General features: G+C 66.0%; 1 protein-coding gene across 1 annotated transcript in view; it reads right to left on the bottom strand.

Annotated features, from left to right (window-relative positions):
• Window positions 1-13,165, bottom strand: part of ZC3H3 (zinc finger CCCH-type containing 3) — an 80,903-nt gene extending 67,738 nt beyond the window's left edge. Inside the window, exons 1-3 of the mRNA XM_044244836.1 lie at window positions 13,082-13,165; window positions 10,452-11,763; window positions 9,061-9,257 (exon numbers count right to left, since the gene is read on the bottom strand). Of these exons, the coding sequence (XP_044100771.1) occupies window positions 9,061-9,257; window positions 10,452-11,763; window positions 13,082-13,127 (1,555 nt within the window). The 5' untranslated portion in view covers window positions 13,128-13,165. The remainder of the gene's footprint in view (window positions 1-9,060; window positions 9,258-10,451; window positions 11,764-13,081) is intronic.
• Window positions 13,166-13,742: the final 577 nt, after the last annotated feature.

Below are 13,742 nucleotides of genomic sequence, written 5' to 3'. Positions count from 1 at the left end.
TAGCAGTGCGTAGAGCATAGTGACCCTCAGTGACATTCACTTATCAGAGGCAGAAAGGGCACAGAGTAGTGAGTAACAGGAAGACCACGGGCCCCACACGCGGGGCCAGGAAGCACGGGCTGAGCTGTCAGCTTTCACACAAGGCTTCCTTCCCTGTCCTGCCCCGTCCCCTGCCCTGCAGCACGAGCCAACGGGAACCAGCACTTCCTTCCCGCTATGACCGCGGCCCAACATGCCGGCACACACGCGGCATGGGAAACGGCCGGTCAGGTGTGAACACGGGGACCCCTGATGGGGACCCACACCCACGTGGACTTCTGGCTTCCTCGAGCCCTGCCCTGGAGGGACTCCCTCAGCACAGAGCACGCCGAGGTCCCAGTGCCACTGCAGGTGCCACGGCAAGGGTTCCGTGGCAGGACCGGAGCTGGGGCGGAGGCTACTGCAACAGGAGACGCGGGACCCCAGGCCTGGGAGAGGAGCCTAGAACATTCTGACAGCCGTGGAGAGAGGTGCCAAGTTCGAGGCCCAGAAGGCCGCACACTCCTGCCCTTGGAGGCAGGCGAACCCACACGCTCTCACCAGGTGGCCCCACTGAGGCCGGCGCCGTGCCCCAGAGGTGCAGGGTTAGACCCGGGAAAGCTAGAAGGACAGAGCAGCCAGAGGGCGGTGGCAAGAGGAGCCCCAAGGCCGAGAGGGAGGCTGCGCCTTCATCCTGCACCCCAGTGCCCACGGATGGGCAGGTACCCGTGGCCCCGGCCGAGAGGGACCCTCACGCCAGACGTGGGGTTGCTCCAGCCTCAGCACACCCTGACCACCAGGCCCACGGCGCGGCCCAAGCTGTCCCCAACCCGGGGAGACCTTGGCCCACAGAGGGCTGCTCCCGTTCCGCAGGGCCAAACGCCGTCCTAAGGGCGTCTCCCCCCTCCCCAGCCAGGCCGGCTTCACTTCAGGGTACCACTTGGGAGCCCCCAGCTCAGGGGCAGTCACGACTTTCCTAGAGGCGCCGAATCCGCCCAGGGCCACGGGAATGCCACGCGCGAACACGCACACATGCCGTCCCACGCCAGGGCCACGCCAGGCCTCGTGGAGTAGCTCGTAACCAGGGACAAAGCGCGATCGAGGCCACTGTGCCCGGTAATTCACGCGGGGCTCAAGGGGCTTGGCGCTTTCTGTCCCCTTCCGAACGCGGGACCGCAGAGCTGACAGCTCTGGACGCGTGGCCCCTGGTGAAACCGCCCACGCGCTCCAGCCGGCAGCGCCAGCGGCCAGAGCCCTCTGCGGCAGGACTGTCTGGCAGCCGTCCTGGCCCAAGCCCGCGGCCACCCAGCTCCCATGGTCGGCACAGCGGCCCTGTCACAGGTAAGGAAACGAAGTGAGTGAGGCTCCGGGGCCCTCAGCAAGGCCACAGCACCCACGCTGGCTTCCCAGCACCCAGGGCACAGGAGGGACGCGCCTCGTGGAAGTCCCCAGCCCTGCCCCCACCCCCGGCGCCCCGCCCCCGCCATGATGGCACCGGCCCTGGGGGGCTCAGGGCCCTCTTGGGCCTGCGGCCAGAATTACCGCACACCCCTGCCTGCAACTTGGGTTCCAAGGGAGGCGTCCCTGGTGTCCCCTGCAAGTCTCCCGCTCACACACGAGGCTACAACCACTGGCCTGGGGCAAACTCAGCAGAGGACAGCCAGCCAGTGCAGGAAGGTCCCAAGACCAGCCCTGCGTCGTGCCGCAGAGGCTGGCCCTGGGCAGGCAGTGATGCACCTCACCCGTAGGTTTCTGGGCTCCCCAGGCACCGTGCACCGGAGTCAAGCAACAGCACAGCCTGCACTCCATGATGGTCAGCCCCCCCGCCCCGGGGAGGCCACCTGCACAGAGGGTCCAGCCCAGGGGTAGAGCCACTAAAAGCCACCCCCGACCCCAGCCAGCCCAGAGTGCCCTGCAAACGCCTGGGGTGAGGATGGGCCTCCCTCCAGCAGAGGCCCAGGGCAAGGCCTGAGGCTCTGCCCTGTTGCTCTCAGCCCGCCCCCTGCCTGGGGCCTTGAGGCCAGTGCAGACCTCCCAAGAGCCCCCGCCAAGCAGCGGGTTCTGGGGCTGCCTCCCGAGACCGATGGTGCAGTGCTGCGGCCTGACGCCCCCCGCCCACCCGGCTGCTGCTTGAGGGGCAGCTAGAGGACAGGGCCAGCAGCAGGGCAGCCCAAGCCCCGTGCGGGCACGTGCCCAGCAAGAAGCCCACAAACGTCCCTGCGCAAACTGCACACGCCCAGCTGGGCGTCCACACCCAGGATCTGAGGGTGCACTTGCTCTGACCTCTCCAGAAACAAGGGGACAGCCCCAACGTGGGCCCTTCAAGCCCCCGGAACGCGTGCCAGGAGACTCGCCTAAGGAGCCAGGAGCAGGTGGACAAGGAGCAAGACAGCCCGGGGACGGGGGTGAGGGGGTGGGGCGGTGGGGGGGTGGGGAGACACCCCTCCCCCGCAGAGCAATCACTGTGGGGCTCCGCTCAGGGGCTAGGGGAGGTACAACAGTCAGCTAAGTGGCCTGGGGAGGGACCCAGGTACAGGAGGGAGGTGGGGGGGTCCAAGGGGGGCTCCCATGGGGAGAAACTCCCTGAGTACTTCCTTGGAGAAACTTGGGACACAGGAAATGGGTGTCCCACTTCTTTCTCTTAAAGATTTTATTTAGGGGCGCCTGGGTGGCTCAGTGGGTGAAGCATCTGCCTTCGGCTCAGGTCATGATCTTGGGGTCCTGGGACGAGCCCCGTGAAGGCTCCCTGCTCAGCGGGGGGCCGGCCTCTCCCTCTCCCTCTGCTCCTCACCCCTGCTCACATTTCGTTTACTCTCTCTATAAAATAAAATCTTAAGATAAAAAAGACTATTCTGAAGGGGAGAAAGACAGCACACGTGACACGGAGGAGAGAAGCAGAGGGAGAGGGACAAGCAGACGCCATGCTGAGCGCAGAGTCCAAGGGGGGAGCTGGATCCTGCAACACCAAGGTCGTGACCTGAGCCGAAACCGAGAGTCAGGCACTTCCCCTACAGAGCCCCCAGGTCTGGCTGGAGTGGGAGGGGCCCCCCAACACTGGGCGATCCCCCCAAAGGAGCCTCTCGCTACGTACCAGCACCAGGGGACTGTCACTGGGGTGAGACCCAGACAAGGCGCCAAGAGTACCGCTGCCTTTTCTGCCGGTGACCGAGGCCGAGTGGACACGCCACAGAGGGGACGGCAGCCTCCCCGGACTACACGGCCGATACAGCGGCCTAAGCGACGGGCCAGCTCTCACCCAGAGGCCAAGCGGCAGCACAAGGCCTGGCTCGAGTGAGAGACTTAGGCACCCCCAGGTCTGCCGAAGGCCACCGTGCTAAGTGGGCTGCAGCCCCCCCGGCAGCCCCGAGTGACCTCCGAGACCCCCACTCTCAGCCACTGCGCCACTCACCTGAGCCATCTCGGGGACGCTGTGCCAGCCCCCGGGTTCAAGGTGAGGCCAGGGCGGGGGGGGAGGAGGGCAGGCGGCCACTGTCCCGGGCAGGTGAGCCAGAGGGGCTCTCCCACCAAGTGACTTCTGGGAGGTGACACGCGCCCATCCAACCACGGCTTCTCCTCGGCACACAAAGGCCACCATGTCCAGGTGGCAGGTAGGAATCCCACAGCCCATGGCCGCCGTGGAGCCCCTCAGCCTAGGGCACGGGTGCATAAGCGCGGGTCAGCGCCCACTCTGCATACAGGAAGCCTGCCACCTTAGGATGGCCCGAGCCCCGGCCCTGGGCCCTGCACAGAGCGAGAACCAATGGGAGCTGCACACGCTGTCAACACAAGCCAGGACCACTAACTGCCACAATTACATGGGTGGTAAATTGGAAACCATCTTTGAGGTCTATAAAAAGCTTCTTCTCTGCACTTTCTCCAGCATCTGTCGGCCCTGAGACAGATCAAGCAGGGTCTCTATGCAGCCACAATGTGGTAGACCCCACCAGCCCTCAGCAAACCAAACCTCTCTGGGGCTCTTTCTCGATTTTCGTCTCTTGATTCTCCCCTGCTGCCAAGAGACTCACCACCAGGAGCAAAGTGAAGGGAGGATGGCTAGAGGCAGAGACAAGAGGCACAGGGGTAGGGTGGGGGGTCACATAGTGTCCCCAAGTGACCAACTGCCCTATCCCCCTGCCAAAGTCTGACTCTGGGTGGAATGGGCAGGAGGGTCTCAGGGCAGGGGAGCTGGGGAGAGGAGGCAGAGGAGGGGAGGCAGGAGGAGTGAGCTTCATAAGGCTCAGTCCCCAGGCGCAAGGCACCAGCGGCCACACGGCTGCTGAACAATGCAGTTTTGAATTCAATTAAAGCGATTATCTGTTGTGCCAAATAAATTGTGTACAGCATATATCCTGCGGCACTTTACACCTCCGGGCTCATTATTCCCTAACTGTTTCCTCCTGTTTATGCGCTCTCAAATTAAATTGCTGATAATATGCGCCAAAATAAAAAATGAGCGCACCTTGTCCCAAGAAAATTGATTCTCCCTTTTCCTGAACCGGCGATTGCCAGGTTTTATATACTCTGTTCCTGGTGATCATTAGTAATTCAATTTTCTTTTTATTAGCCCCCTTATCTGCTGAGCAATATAGCGGCAGAGCTGACCTCTTTCGCGCGGGTAAATGTTTAAAATCTTTTCCCTGATTAATTTTGCCAGTTAAGAAAAAGAGGAGAAATGGCCCGGCTCTTAGCCATCACAATGAATAAAGCTTAATGTTGATTGTGATGGAATTTCTAACGCCAGGGAAATTGATTGAGCGCGGCAATTACACGGGAACAGGAGCTCCAGGGAGATGGGATCGCTCTCTCCTGGCCACAGCCTTTTGGTTATTTAAAACAATCCAATTTGCAAGGATAATTATGTATTAGTGTTTTATCTGCCACTTGAAATGAACAGGGGAGTTTCGATACTGGCCCAGCATTAGCAGGTTATTGCCGCAAATTACTTGATATCTGCTTTCTTTCACATAAAGAGGAAATTAGGCAATCAATTACCAGAAAGAGGTGGGCTCAGGGATAAAGAGGGGCGAGGGCGCCCTCTGCTGGCCACCGGCGGCTGGGCGGGGCTGAGGGCGGGGCTGAGGGCGGGCCCTCCCCCTCCCCTCCCCCTCCCTCCCTCCCTCCCTCCGCCAGGCAGGAGCCCACTGGGGGTTGGGTCCCTCCCCTACGTGGCTTTCACGGAAGTCCGGACCTGGACCAATGATCTGTCAGAGGAAACGGGGAAGAGAAGCCTCGAAGCAGTCAGTCCACCGCAGGGAGGCACCTCCGGCCGGCCGGGAGCCCCGGAGGCCTGGGTCTGCACCCTAGGTGTCCACAGAACCAGCAGAAAGCCACTGGCAGCTGGCTGGGGTCTGCCCAGGAGGCTCCAGCCCAGAGCCTGGGGGCCGGAAGGTGGAGCAGGGCGAAGAGGAAGACGGAGAGGGAAGCCGGTGGGCCCTGCGAAGGAGCTGCTTAGGGGAGCTGACCACCCACCCCGTAGCCGCCCTCAGCCCAGCGAACCCTCGTCCTCGCACCCGGCCCTGCCACAGCCGCCTCTGCCAGCCCCGGGCTCTGGGGCTGGTGTGTCTGGAGCCTCCTGCCCAGTGTCCCAGCGTGCCCGCACATCTGCCACGAGGGCCCCGGCCACTTCTAAGAACGAGGACCCCGCTCCTTGGCCCAGCATTCAAGACCTTGCCGAAGGCTCTTCCTGGCCCCCTGCCCCGTCAGGCCCGCCCTCCCTCTGGCCTCAGCCCCCAGCCCCGGGCCTGCCACACAGGACCTCCCTCTGCCCCTGCCACGCAGCAGAGCGCGTCCCACCTGAGCCCCTCAGCGGCGGCCCGGCGCGCTGTCCACTCCCCCCGCCCCCGCAGGCCCCCGATCGGCGGTCATCTCCTCGGGCGCCAACGGCCTGCCTAAAGCAGCCCGCCCCCCACGCAAGTCTCCACTATGGGACCCGTTTTCCTTCCTCGGGGCGCGTCACCCCCCCCAGCAGCACCCGCGGCGTGTTTAGGAGGACCCGAGCGGCTGTGCTGACCCTGCAACGCGGCCCCGTGGACGCACGACCCGCGGCCCACCTCCCTGCACCACGGCTGCCCCGCGTCCGCCTGCTGGCTGGACGGCAGAACAGAGGGTGGGCAGGGGACAAATGAACGGAGGGTGACGAGGCACGGATGGTGGTAGGTGGAGACAGACGAGGGGCGAACAGATGGGGAACAGGTATGGTGTAGAGAGGCGGGCAGATGCACACTGGGGGGCGGAGGGTGGACGGATGGGCAGACGGACGGATGGATGAGGGAGCAGAGGAGTGAGAGGCAGCCTCCTCCAAGCCCTTCCCCGCACAGGCCTCTCCCCACCCTCTCCGCGGTGCTCCTGCAGCGCCTGTGCCACGGCTGTCACATCCTTCCATAACCCCACCCGCTCACCTCCTAGTCCAGAGAAGCAGGCAGGCAGGGCCTCCCGACACTCAGCAGCCACCGCCCCGCCGCCCTCCGCCCCAGCAGGAGGCAGCCTCTGCACAGCGCCGCAGCCGGACTGCTCTGGGCCCCGCGAGAGCCCGTCACCCCAGGCCCAAGGCACCCGTTACACATCAAGTGGGCCGGACGCACACCGCCTTCCGTGGCCCCCTTTAATCTGCAGGCACAGCGTCTCCACCGGATCCTTAACTCTCTGGACCGTCGTCCACCTGGCTGCCAGCGAGGGCCCTAGAGCACCGGGACCTGCGTCCCTGTGTGAGGGTGCCAGCCCCCGTGTGGCCAGGGTCCTGCTCTCCCCAGTGGCCCGTAGCCAGCAGCTCCTGCCGCGAGCTGGGCCTCCGGCAGCCCCCGGCACAGCGGGCAGGAGCACAGCAGTCCCGCCGCGCGGTGGGAAAGCGCAGCTGTGCCCGGAGGGTCCCGGGGCTTGTCCATGCGTTACCCCTTCTGGAAAGGAGGTCTCAGCGGCAGGCCGTCAGCACAAAATTTCTCCAACCGAACGGCACTCCTTCCTCAGGGCTGCCTGCCACAGGGACCGCTGCGGTCAGGCCTGTCTGTCCCCAAACCAGGTTCCCTAGGGGCAGGGACGGGACACGCCTGGCCAGGCCACAGTCAAGGCCAGCTCAGCTCAACTCCTGGAGGGCGGCAACACCAAGAGCATGGGCCAAGTGTGTCCATCTGGGACGCCCCGCCAGCCCCTCGGTGCCACCTCTGCATCAGGACCGGGAGTCCCTGGCAGGGACCGATCTGCGGGAACCCCACCACCTCAGCGCCCAGCTCAGCACCTGCTCTACAAGCACTTGCTTCCATGCCCCGCAGCTGCCCGGCGGTCCTCCGGGAATCCTGTGCTCCGGAGCCCCCCGGCCCCCAGGCAAGCAGCCTCCGCCTGGGACACTGCTTCCCCAAGCCGCCTCGCACACATCCTCACCGCACACCCCTGTAACTCAAATCTCACTGAAATACCGTCATCTCGGGACATCCGGCTTCGCCGCCCGTCGCCGTCTGCCTTGACCCACTCTCCCTGCGCCAAGTCAAGGCGAAAATGCCTCGGGGCCCGTTGGAGCCCCCGCACCTGTTGCAGGATACGAAGGGGCCCACGGATACACCGCCGGCCACAGCCAGGCCTGAGGCCTATCACCACCAGCAAGTGCTCGTCCCCATGCGAAGACTCCTCTGTGGGGACAGATCTCTGTCGGCACCTTCTCCTCCTCTGGCTCAACCTCTCTGCCCGCTGAGACACAGCAGCTGGGTGGAGCCATGAACCCCTGCACAGGCCCGGACGCCTCCGGGCCCCACTTCCTGATCTCTCTCCTGGCGGCCCCAACCTCCCTGGACGCGCAGCCACCCGCTGCCAGCCTCCCAAAGCAAGGGCGCTCTCAACCCGTCCTCCTCTGCCCGTCCTGCCACGGCCTGGCCATCGGTCCATCCACGGCCTTCAGCCCACTCCCCGTCAGCTCCGTAGACAGAGCCTTAGTGCAGCCCCCTCGCCGTGGCCACCAGGAACACCGCGGGGCTCCCTTTGCTCCGTCCACCCGGGATGGGGTCCGCACTCACTGCGGCAGCCGAAAGTCAGGTGGGGGCCGGCAACCTTCAGCCTCGCTTCCTCACACCCTCCCGTGGCCCCTGTGCCCCGCTCTCCCGCCACTGGCTCCCACTCAGGCGCTCGGCTCGGCCCAGGCACAGCCTCCTCCCGGAGAGGAGTCCGAAGCCCCTATGGCCCCTCCAGGGGCTCCCCAGATGCCCGGCATGAAACAGCCATCGGGTTGCAAGTGCCAAGTCCGAAGAAGGCCCAGGGCCCAAACCCCATCACCTCGACTCCACGTGCGCCGGCCCAGGGAGCCACCAGCAGGCACCTGCCAGACGCTCAAAGGGGAGAAAACGGGGCTACCACGGGACACGGTCCACCCAGAGCAGCCCAGGCTCGCCAAGACACAGCGTCACGGGTGATCCCCCCTCCTCCCGATCCCGAGACCACCGATGCGTGCCAGCTCCCCCAGTGTGCTGCCATCGCCGCTCTGGGGGGGACCACAACCCACAATGTCCCCCCTGCCCTTGACCCTTCACTAAACACCAGCAACTCAGGAAGGGGGCAACTCGAACTCCTCCCGGGCCAGCTCAGGGTTCCCAGGGAAGAGGCAGCAACCAACAGGGAGAGGAGGGTAGGCCTGTCGGCCCAGGACGGGCGGCCGAGGCCTAGGATAGGAGAGCCCGGGGCAGCATACACCACCCCTCCTCCCCCTGCAGGCCGGCGAGGCTCCTGCCCTCTCACCCACTTTCTGGCTCCTTCCACCAAGAGAAACGTGACGAGGTCTACCAGAGAGACCTGCTAAAAAGGCCACCACACACCTGCCCAGACGTACCACCCCCACCCAGAGTGCAGGATACAGCAGCCCAGGCCTTCCCCTCTGCTCTCCAGCCCGAGCTGTCCCCTGCCCAGCGGGCCACACATTCTCAGGCTGGAGCGCTGACCTCGGGCACTGCCGGTGGTGCCTGACGGGCCAGCAGAGCAGAGCCAGCGGAGACGGAGGGAGAGGCGAGGCTCACAGACCGGGCACAGCAAGGGCGAGCCTTCCAGAACCCCTCCTCTGGGTCGTACCTTCCTTGCCGGGGAGGTGGGCCCGGCCTGGAGGCGGGCAGCACAGCCGGTGCCTGGTGACCTGCATCAGCCCCTTGCTGGGGGTCCTCCTCGGCACGGGGCTGCTCTTGCCCCGGAGGGCCTGCCTCCGCCGCAGGCTGAACTGGCTCTTGGCAGTGGTGGCAGGTGGGGGGCTGCTCTTCTTGTCCCCGGGAAGGCTGCAGAGACAAAAAGCAGGCAACTCCCAATGGGCGCCCTCACTAAGGCCGTCCTCCCCCCGCCTCCACCCAGACCCCCGCACCAGAAAACCAGCCCTGGAGGCAGCCCACCCCTGCGGGAACCAGCCCTCCACTGCAGGAGCAGCAGCCGTCTGAGGACTGTCACCTGCTCCTCCCCTACAGAGCCTGGACCCGGGATGGAGGGAGGGTGGCCCCAACCCTTGACCCCCACCTGGAGCATGTGCTCCAGGTCTCCCCGGGCTCCCCAGTCCAGATGAACTCTCCAGTGGGGCTCGGGGAGGCCCCAGGGAGCCACAGAGGAGGAAGAGCTTCCCCGGCCTCCCGCCATCTCGGCGGCAGGGGCTATTTCCCACGGCTCCCCCTTCCACACCAGCTGAAACACAGGCAGGCCACCATCCAGAAAAGGCGGGGGAGCCCATGTAACCTGGCACCCGTCTGGGAGATCAGGGCCAAGAACAAGCTCAGACGGCAAGAAGGACCTCCAGAGCCGGACTCCCAGCGAGAGCAACTCTGCCCTCGAAGTGAACAGCTGCCGGGACTAAGCCCCGAACCCCAGCCCCGGGCCCCAGCCCCGGGCCCCAGCCCCGAACCCCAGCCCCGAACCCCAGCCCCGGGCCCCAGCACCGACCCCAGCCCCGAACCCCAGCCCCGACCCCCAGCCCTGACCCGAGCCCCAGCACCACTCCTCAGCCTCCTCACAGTCCTTAAGGCTGGAGGGCCAGGAGAGTGACGCCTACTCAGTGAGACAGGAACTCACCTGGCCACTTGGCTGCCACCAAGGGGACAGATTTCCTCCCTAGTGCACTCTGGATCTGGGCTGGATGGAAAGCCATCACTCACAAACCCCGTGGACCCCAAGTTTTAAAAGCTGCCCGAGCAGCCTCCGGTCTCTCACCAGGAGCAGGCTGGGCGGGTCGGCACTCGCCTCCACCCGTCCTCTCCGGCTGGGCCCCCGCTACTGAGCTCTGAGGGAGAGCAGTAACCCAAGCCTCGCTGGTCCTGGGCACGAGAAGGCCGGCACACATGCCCTGGCCCAACCCCGCGGCCAGTGATGCTTCTCCTCCTCCCACGCCCCCACAGGTAGGCCGTCCCAGGGGTTCCGCACACCAAACAGGGAGCGCTTGAGGCCCGGGCCTGCCCGCATGGGACCTGGGGTGGTGGCAGGGCACCCACCTGGCAACAGCCCGCCTACGGACGATCTTGGTGCGGCTCCTCACTTTGTAAGCCGAGAGCGGAGTCTCAGCGAACGGGGGCTTCGAACTACTGGGGCCCACAGCTGCTCTGTCCCCTGGTGGGGACCGAGACGGGACCGGAGGGAGCTGGGAAGCGTGGTCCTTGCTGCCAGCTTCCGACTGCCAACGGAAGGAGGAGGACGAGGAGGCCGAGGGGCTGGATGCTTTCCACTTGTACTTGCTGGGGGAGGCCCCGGCCGTGGAGGACGCCGCCGACCTCCTGGGCCTGGCATCCGGATCGGCGCTGAGCTGGGACTTCTCCTGTTCTGCTGTGCCACAGGGGGCCTTGCACACGAGCTCGGAGGCCGCTCTGGGGCTGAGCACCCTCCGAGGGGCCCGGGAGCTCTTTGCCGAAGCAGCCACCCACTTGTAGTTATTCTTCCGGAACTTGGTGCGGCAGGGCACGGGCAGGGAGGACTCCCGGGCCTGCCTGGGTCCAGAAGCTGGTCTAGCTGGGCCGGCCCCCGTGCCAGAGGAAGCCGACTGATCTGCGTGGCCGGCACTTACCCTCCCGTCTCCAAGGAGGTGTGCGACACAGCTGGATACAGAGTGTGAGCCCAGCTTCCGGCCCACAGCCACGCCGCCGCGGTGGGGCAGGGTGGGGGATGGGAAGCGGGTCTTGACGGCCACCGCACTCTCACTGACCGTGCGCCGGGGCTCCGAGGGGCCGTCGCTCACGCTGCCCGCAGACTTCACCACCCGAGGCTTGCCAGCTTCCTTCTGACAGACCGGCCCGGGGTCCTCGGAACCGCAGCTTCCCTTGACTCTTCCTGGCTTTGGGAGTTGCCGCTGTGCACCTGGGGGCTCGCCCTCCCCCTCCTGAGGCCTGTGGTTGCTCCAGGGAGGTCCCTCAAATTCTTCCAAGGAGCCCCGAGGGACGCCCGCAGCATTAGCTGAACCCGGTTTTGATGGCGGTTTGATTTTGATAACCATGTTCTGATCTGAACTCAGCTGCACCTGCCTCTCCAGGACGTACTGCTGGGGATCGGGACTCTGGCTGTCCCCGGCCCTGAGAGGCGTTTGCACAGCACCATCACCAGGCCGGTCCGAGGACGCTGGGGGCCGATTCACAAGGGAGTATTTCTTGCGCCAGGCGGGCCCGCGGTTCGGAGAGAAGCCCCTCCGGCTTGGGCGAGGGTAGCTAGCACTGAAGGCCCGGCTGCTGCTGTAAGCAGGTGGTTGCCACCGGGAAGCGGCTGAGACGCCCGGGACAGAGCCACCGCCATGGAGGTTTTTGTAGTCATCAATCAGACCTGAGGAGGCAGAATCAGAGGTTCCGTTAGCGACACAGTGAACGTAAATTCAACGACAGTCCCCCGGAAGCGCATCTGGGGACAAGACTCCCCACAGACCCAACCTCACTCCTGAGCTGCTACCAGGCCGCAGCATGGGCGAGGCAGCCCGGGAGCCTGAGACCATGGACATTCCCTCGGCCCACCGATCCCGAGAGCCTTCTCCCACTGGCTCTACTTCAGCCCTACCTCTGGGTGTTTGTCCCTGCAGCACGACACCCCTAAGTTGCCAGGAGAATCATTATCCTGGTTCCACAATCCTTCGAGGGGATGTGCCGCTCGGTGTGAAGACACCGGCAGGGTCCCCAGCAAGGAAGCCCGTCAGCCCCCGCGGCCCTCTGGGGGGCCCACAGGAGGAAGGTGGCCAGGAGCGCACCTTAACAGGTTCCCTGCCCGGCGCACAGGACAACGAGCACGAGCCAGCGGACACCTATGATAGTCCACGATTGACAAGAGTGTCACGCTGTCGTCCTCGGAGGGGAGAAGGGCCGCAGCAGTGGGCTGCGCTGCCACCACAGACCTTCCAAGGAAGCCCCTGGACAGTCATCCTGGCTGGCGCAGGAGGGAGCGGCCCAGGGGCTTAGAACTCCACCAACGAACCCGAGCTGGCCCCCAGTTGCACACTTGCCCGCACAAGTTCTGTCCCCAGGCCCAAAGCCAGCGGTGCCCTGACCCGGGGACACCCCGGCGCCGGCAGGACGGAAGCCCCAGAAGGCACCGCGGGCGGGCTGCCGACCCTCCCCATGCACGCTCTCCCGCTCCTTACGTCTTCCCCGTAGGGGATAACTTTGAACGGGAGATTTTTCAAGGACAGAACCGCACGTCGGGTCTAAAGACAGGAGAGCTGTGAACCTGAGGCCGAGGACTCGGGCCGCGAAGTGTTCTGTGTGGAGGGCAGCAGCCGGACGAGACGTCCGGGGTTCCGCCCGCCGCCCCGAGAACGAGCCCCCCGCCCCACTGTGTGGCCCCGGGAGCGAGAGGGCGCCGGCCCGCGGAGGGGGGGGTCGCCTCCGGTCGGTTACTAAGCGACGGCCCCGCCGCCACCCACCGCAGCGCCTGAAGGGCCCGCACTAGTCGTCGGGCGAAGCCCGGGCAAGGGGCTGACCCGGCCGGCCCGGATGCCCCTCCAGGTCCCCCGCCGCCCTTCCCACCCAACCCGGCCGGGCCGTCGAGACCGCAGGCGGAGGGCGACCCTCTTCGGGGAGGCCGGCAGGGGCCCGCCGTGAGGTGCCGGGAAAGAGAACGACGCGTGACCTGGGCCCGGCCCGACCCGACCCACCCTGCAGGAGACGGATTTGTCGCCGTAGTTGCTCCTTTTCCTCCATCTCCGGAGTCCGCGACGCCCGGCCAGGCCCCCGCGACGTCATCGCGGCGCGACTGCTTCCCCCGCTCCGGCGGGCGGGGTGGGGCGGAGCCCGCCGAAGCGCGGAGACTGCGCACTACAGCCAGGCCCGGGCGTTGGCGGGGCCGCGAGGGACGCGCCGTCGCCCTGGCAACGCCCGCGGAAAGGCGGGGCCCGGCGCGCGCCGAGCGAGGGGCGGGACGACGTCAGAAGGGAGCGCCGGAAAGTGGCGCCAGCGCACCGCGGGCGGGACGACGGCCACACCGGGCTGGTCCCCGGGGAGGCGGTGGCTGTCTCTAGACCGCGAGCGGCGGAGGATGGGGCTCTAGGGACGCTGCGAGGGCAGCCCGGGGGCGCTGCTAACGCCGCTCCGTGGGCCCGGGCGGGAGGAGAAAACGAGAACGAGGAGCCCCGGGGTCAGACCTCGGCCAAGCAGGGAGATTTCGGTTGTCGGTGGGAACTTGTGTGGAACAGACGTTCGCACGCTCGTCGGCCGCCGGCGCGTGAGACGGGGCGGCCGCGGGGGGGTGCGGGGCGCGTGAGACGGGGCGGCCGCGGGGTGCTGGGTGGCGGGACGCGTGAGACAGGGATGGCCAGC

This window comes from Neovison vison, chromosome 4, assembly GCF_020171115.1.
Source record: "Neovison vison isolate M4711 chromosome 4, ASM_NN_V1, whole genome shotgun sequence".
NCBI lineage: Eukaryota > Metazoa > Chordata > Mammalia > Carnivora > Mustelidae > Neogale > Neogale vison.
This window is presented reverse-complemented; position numbering and strand designations above follow the sequence as displayed.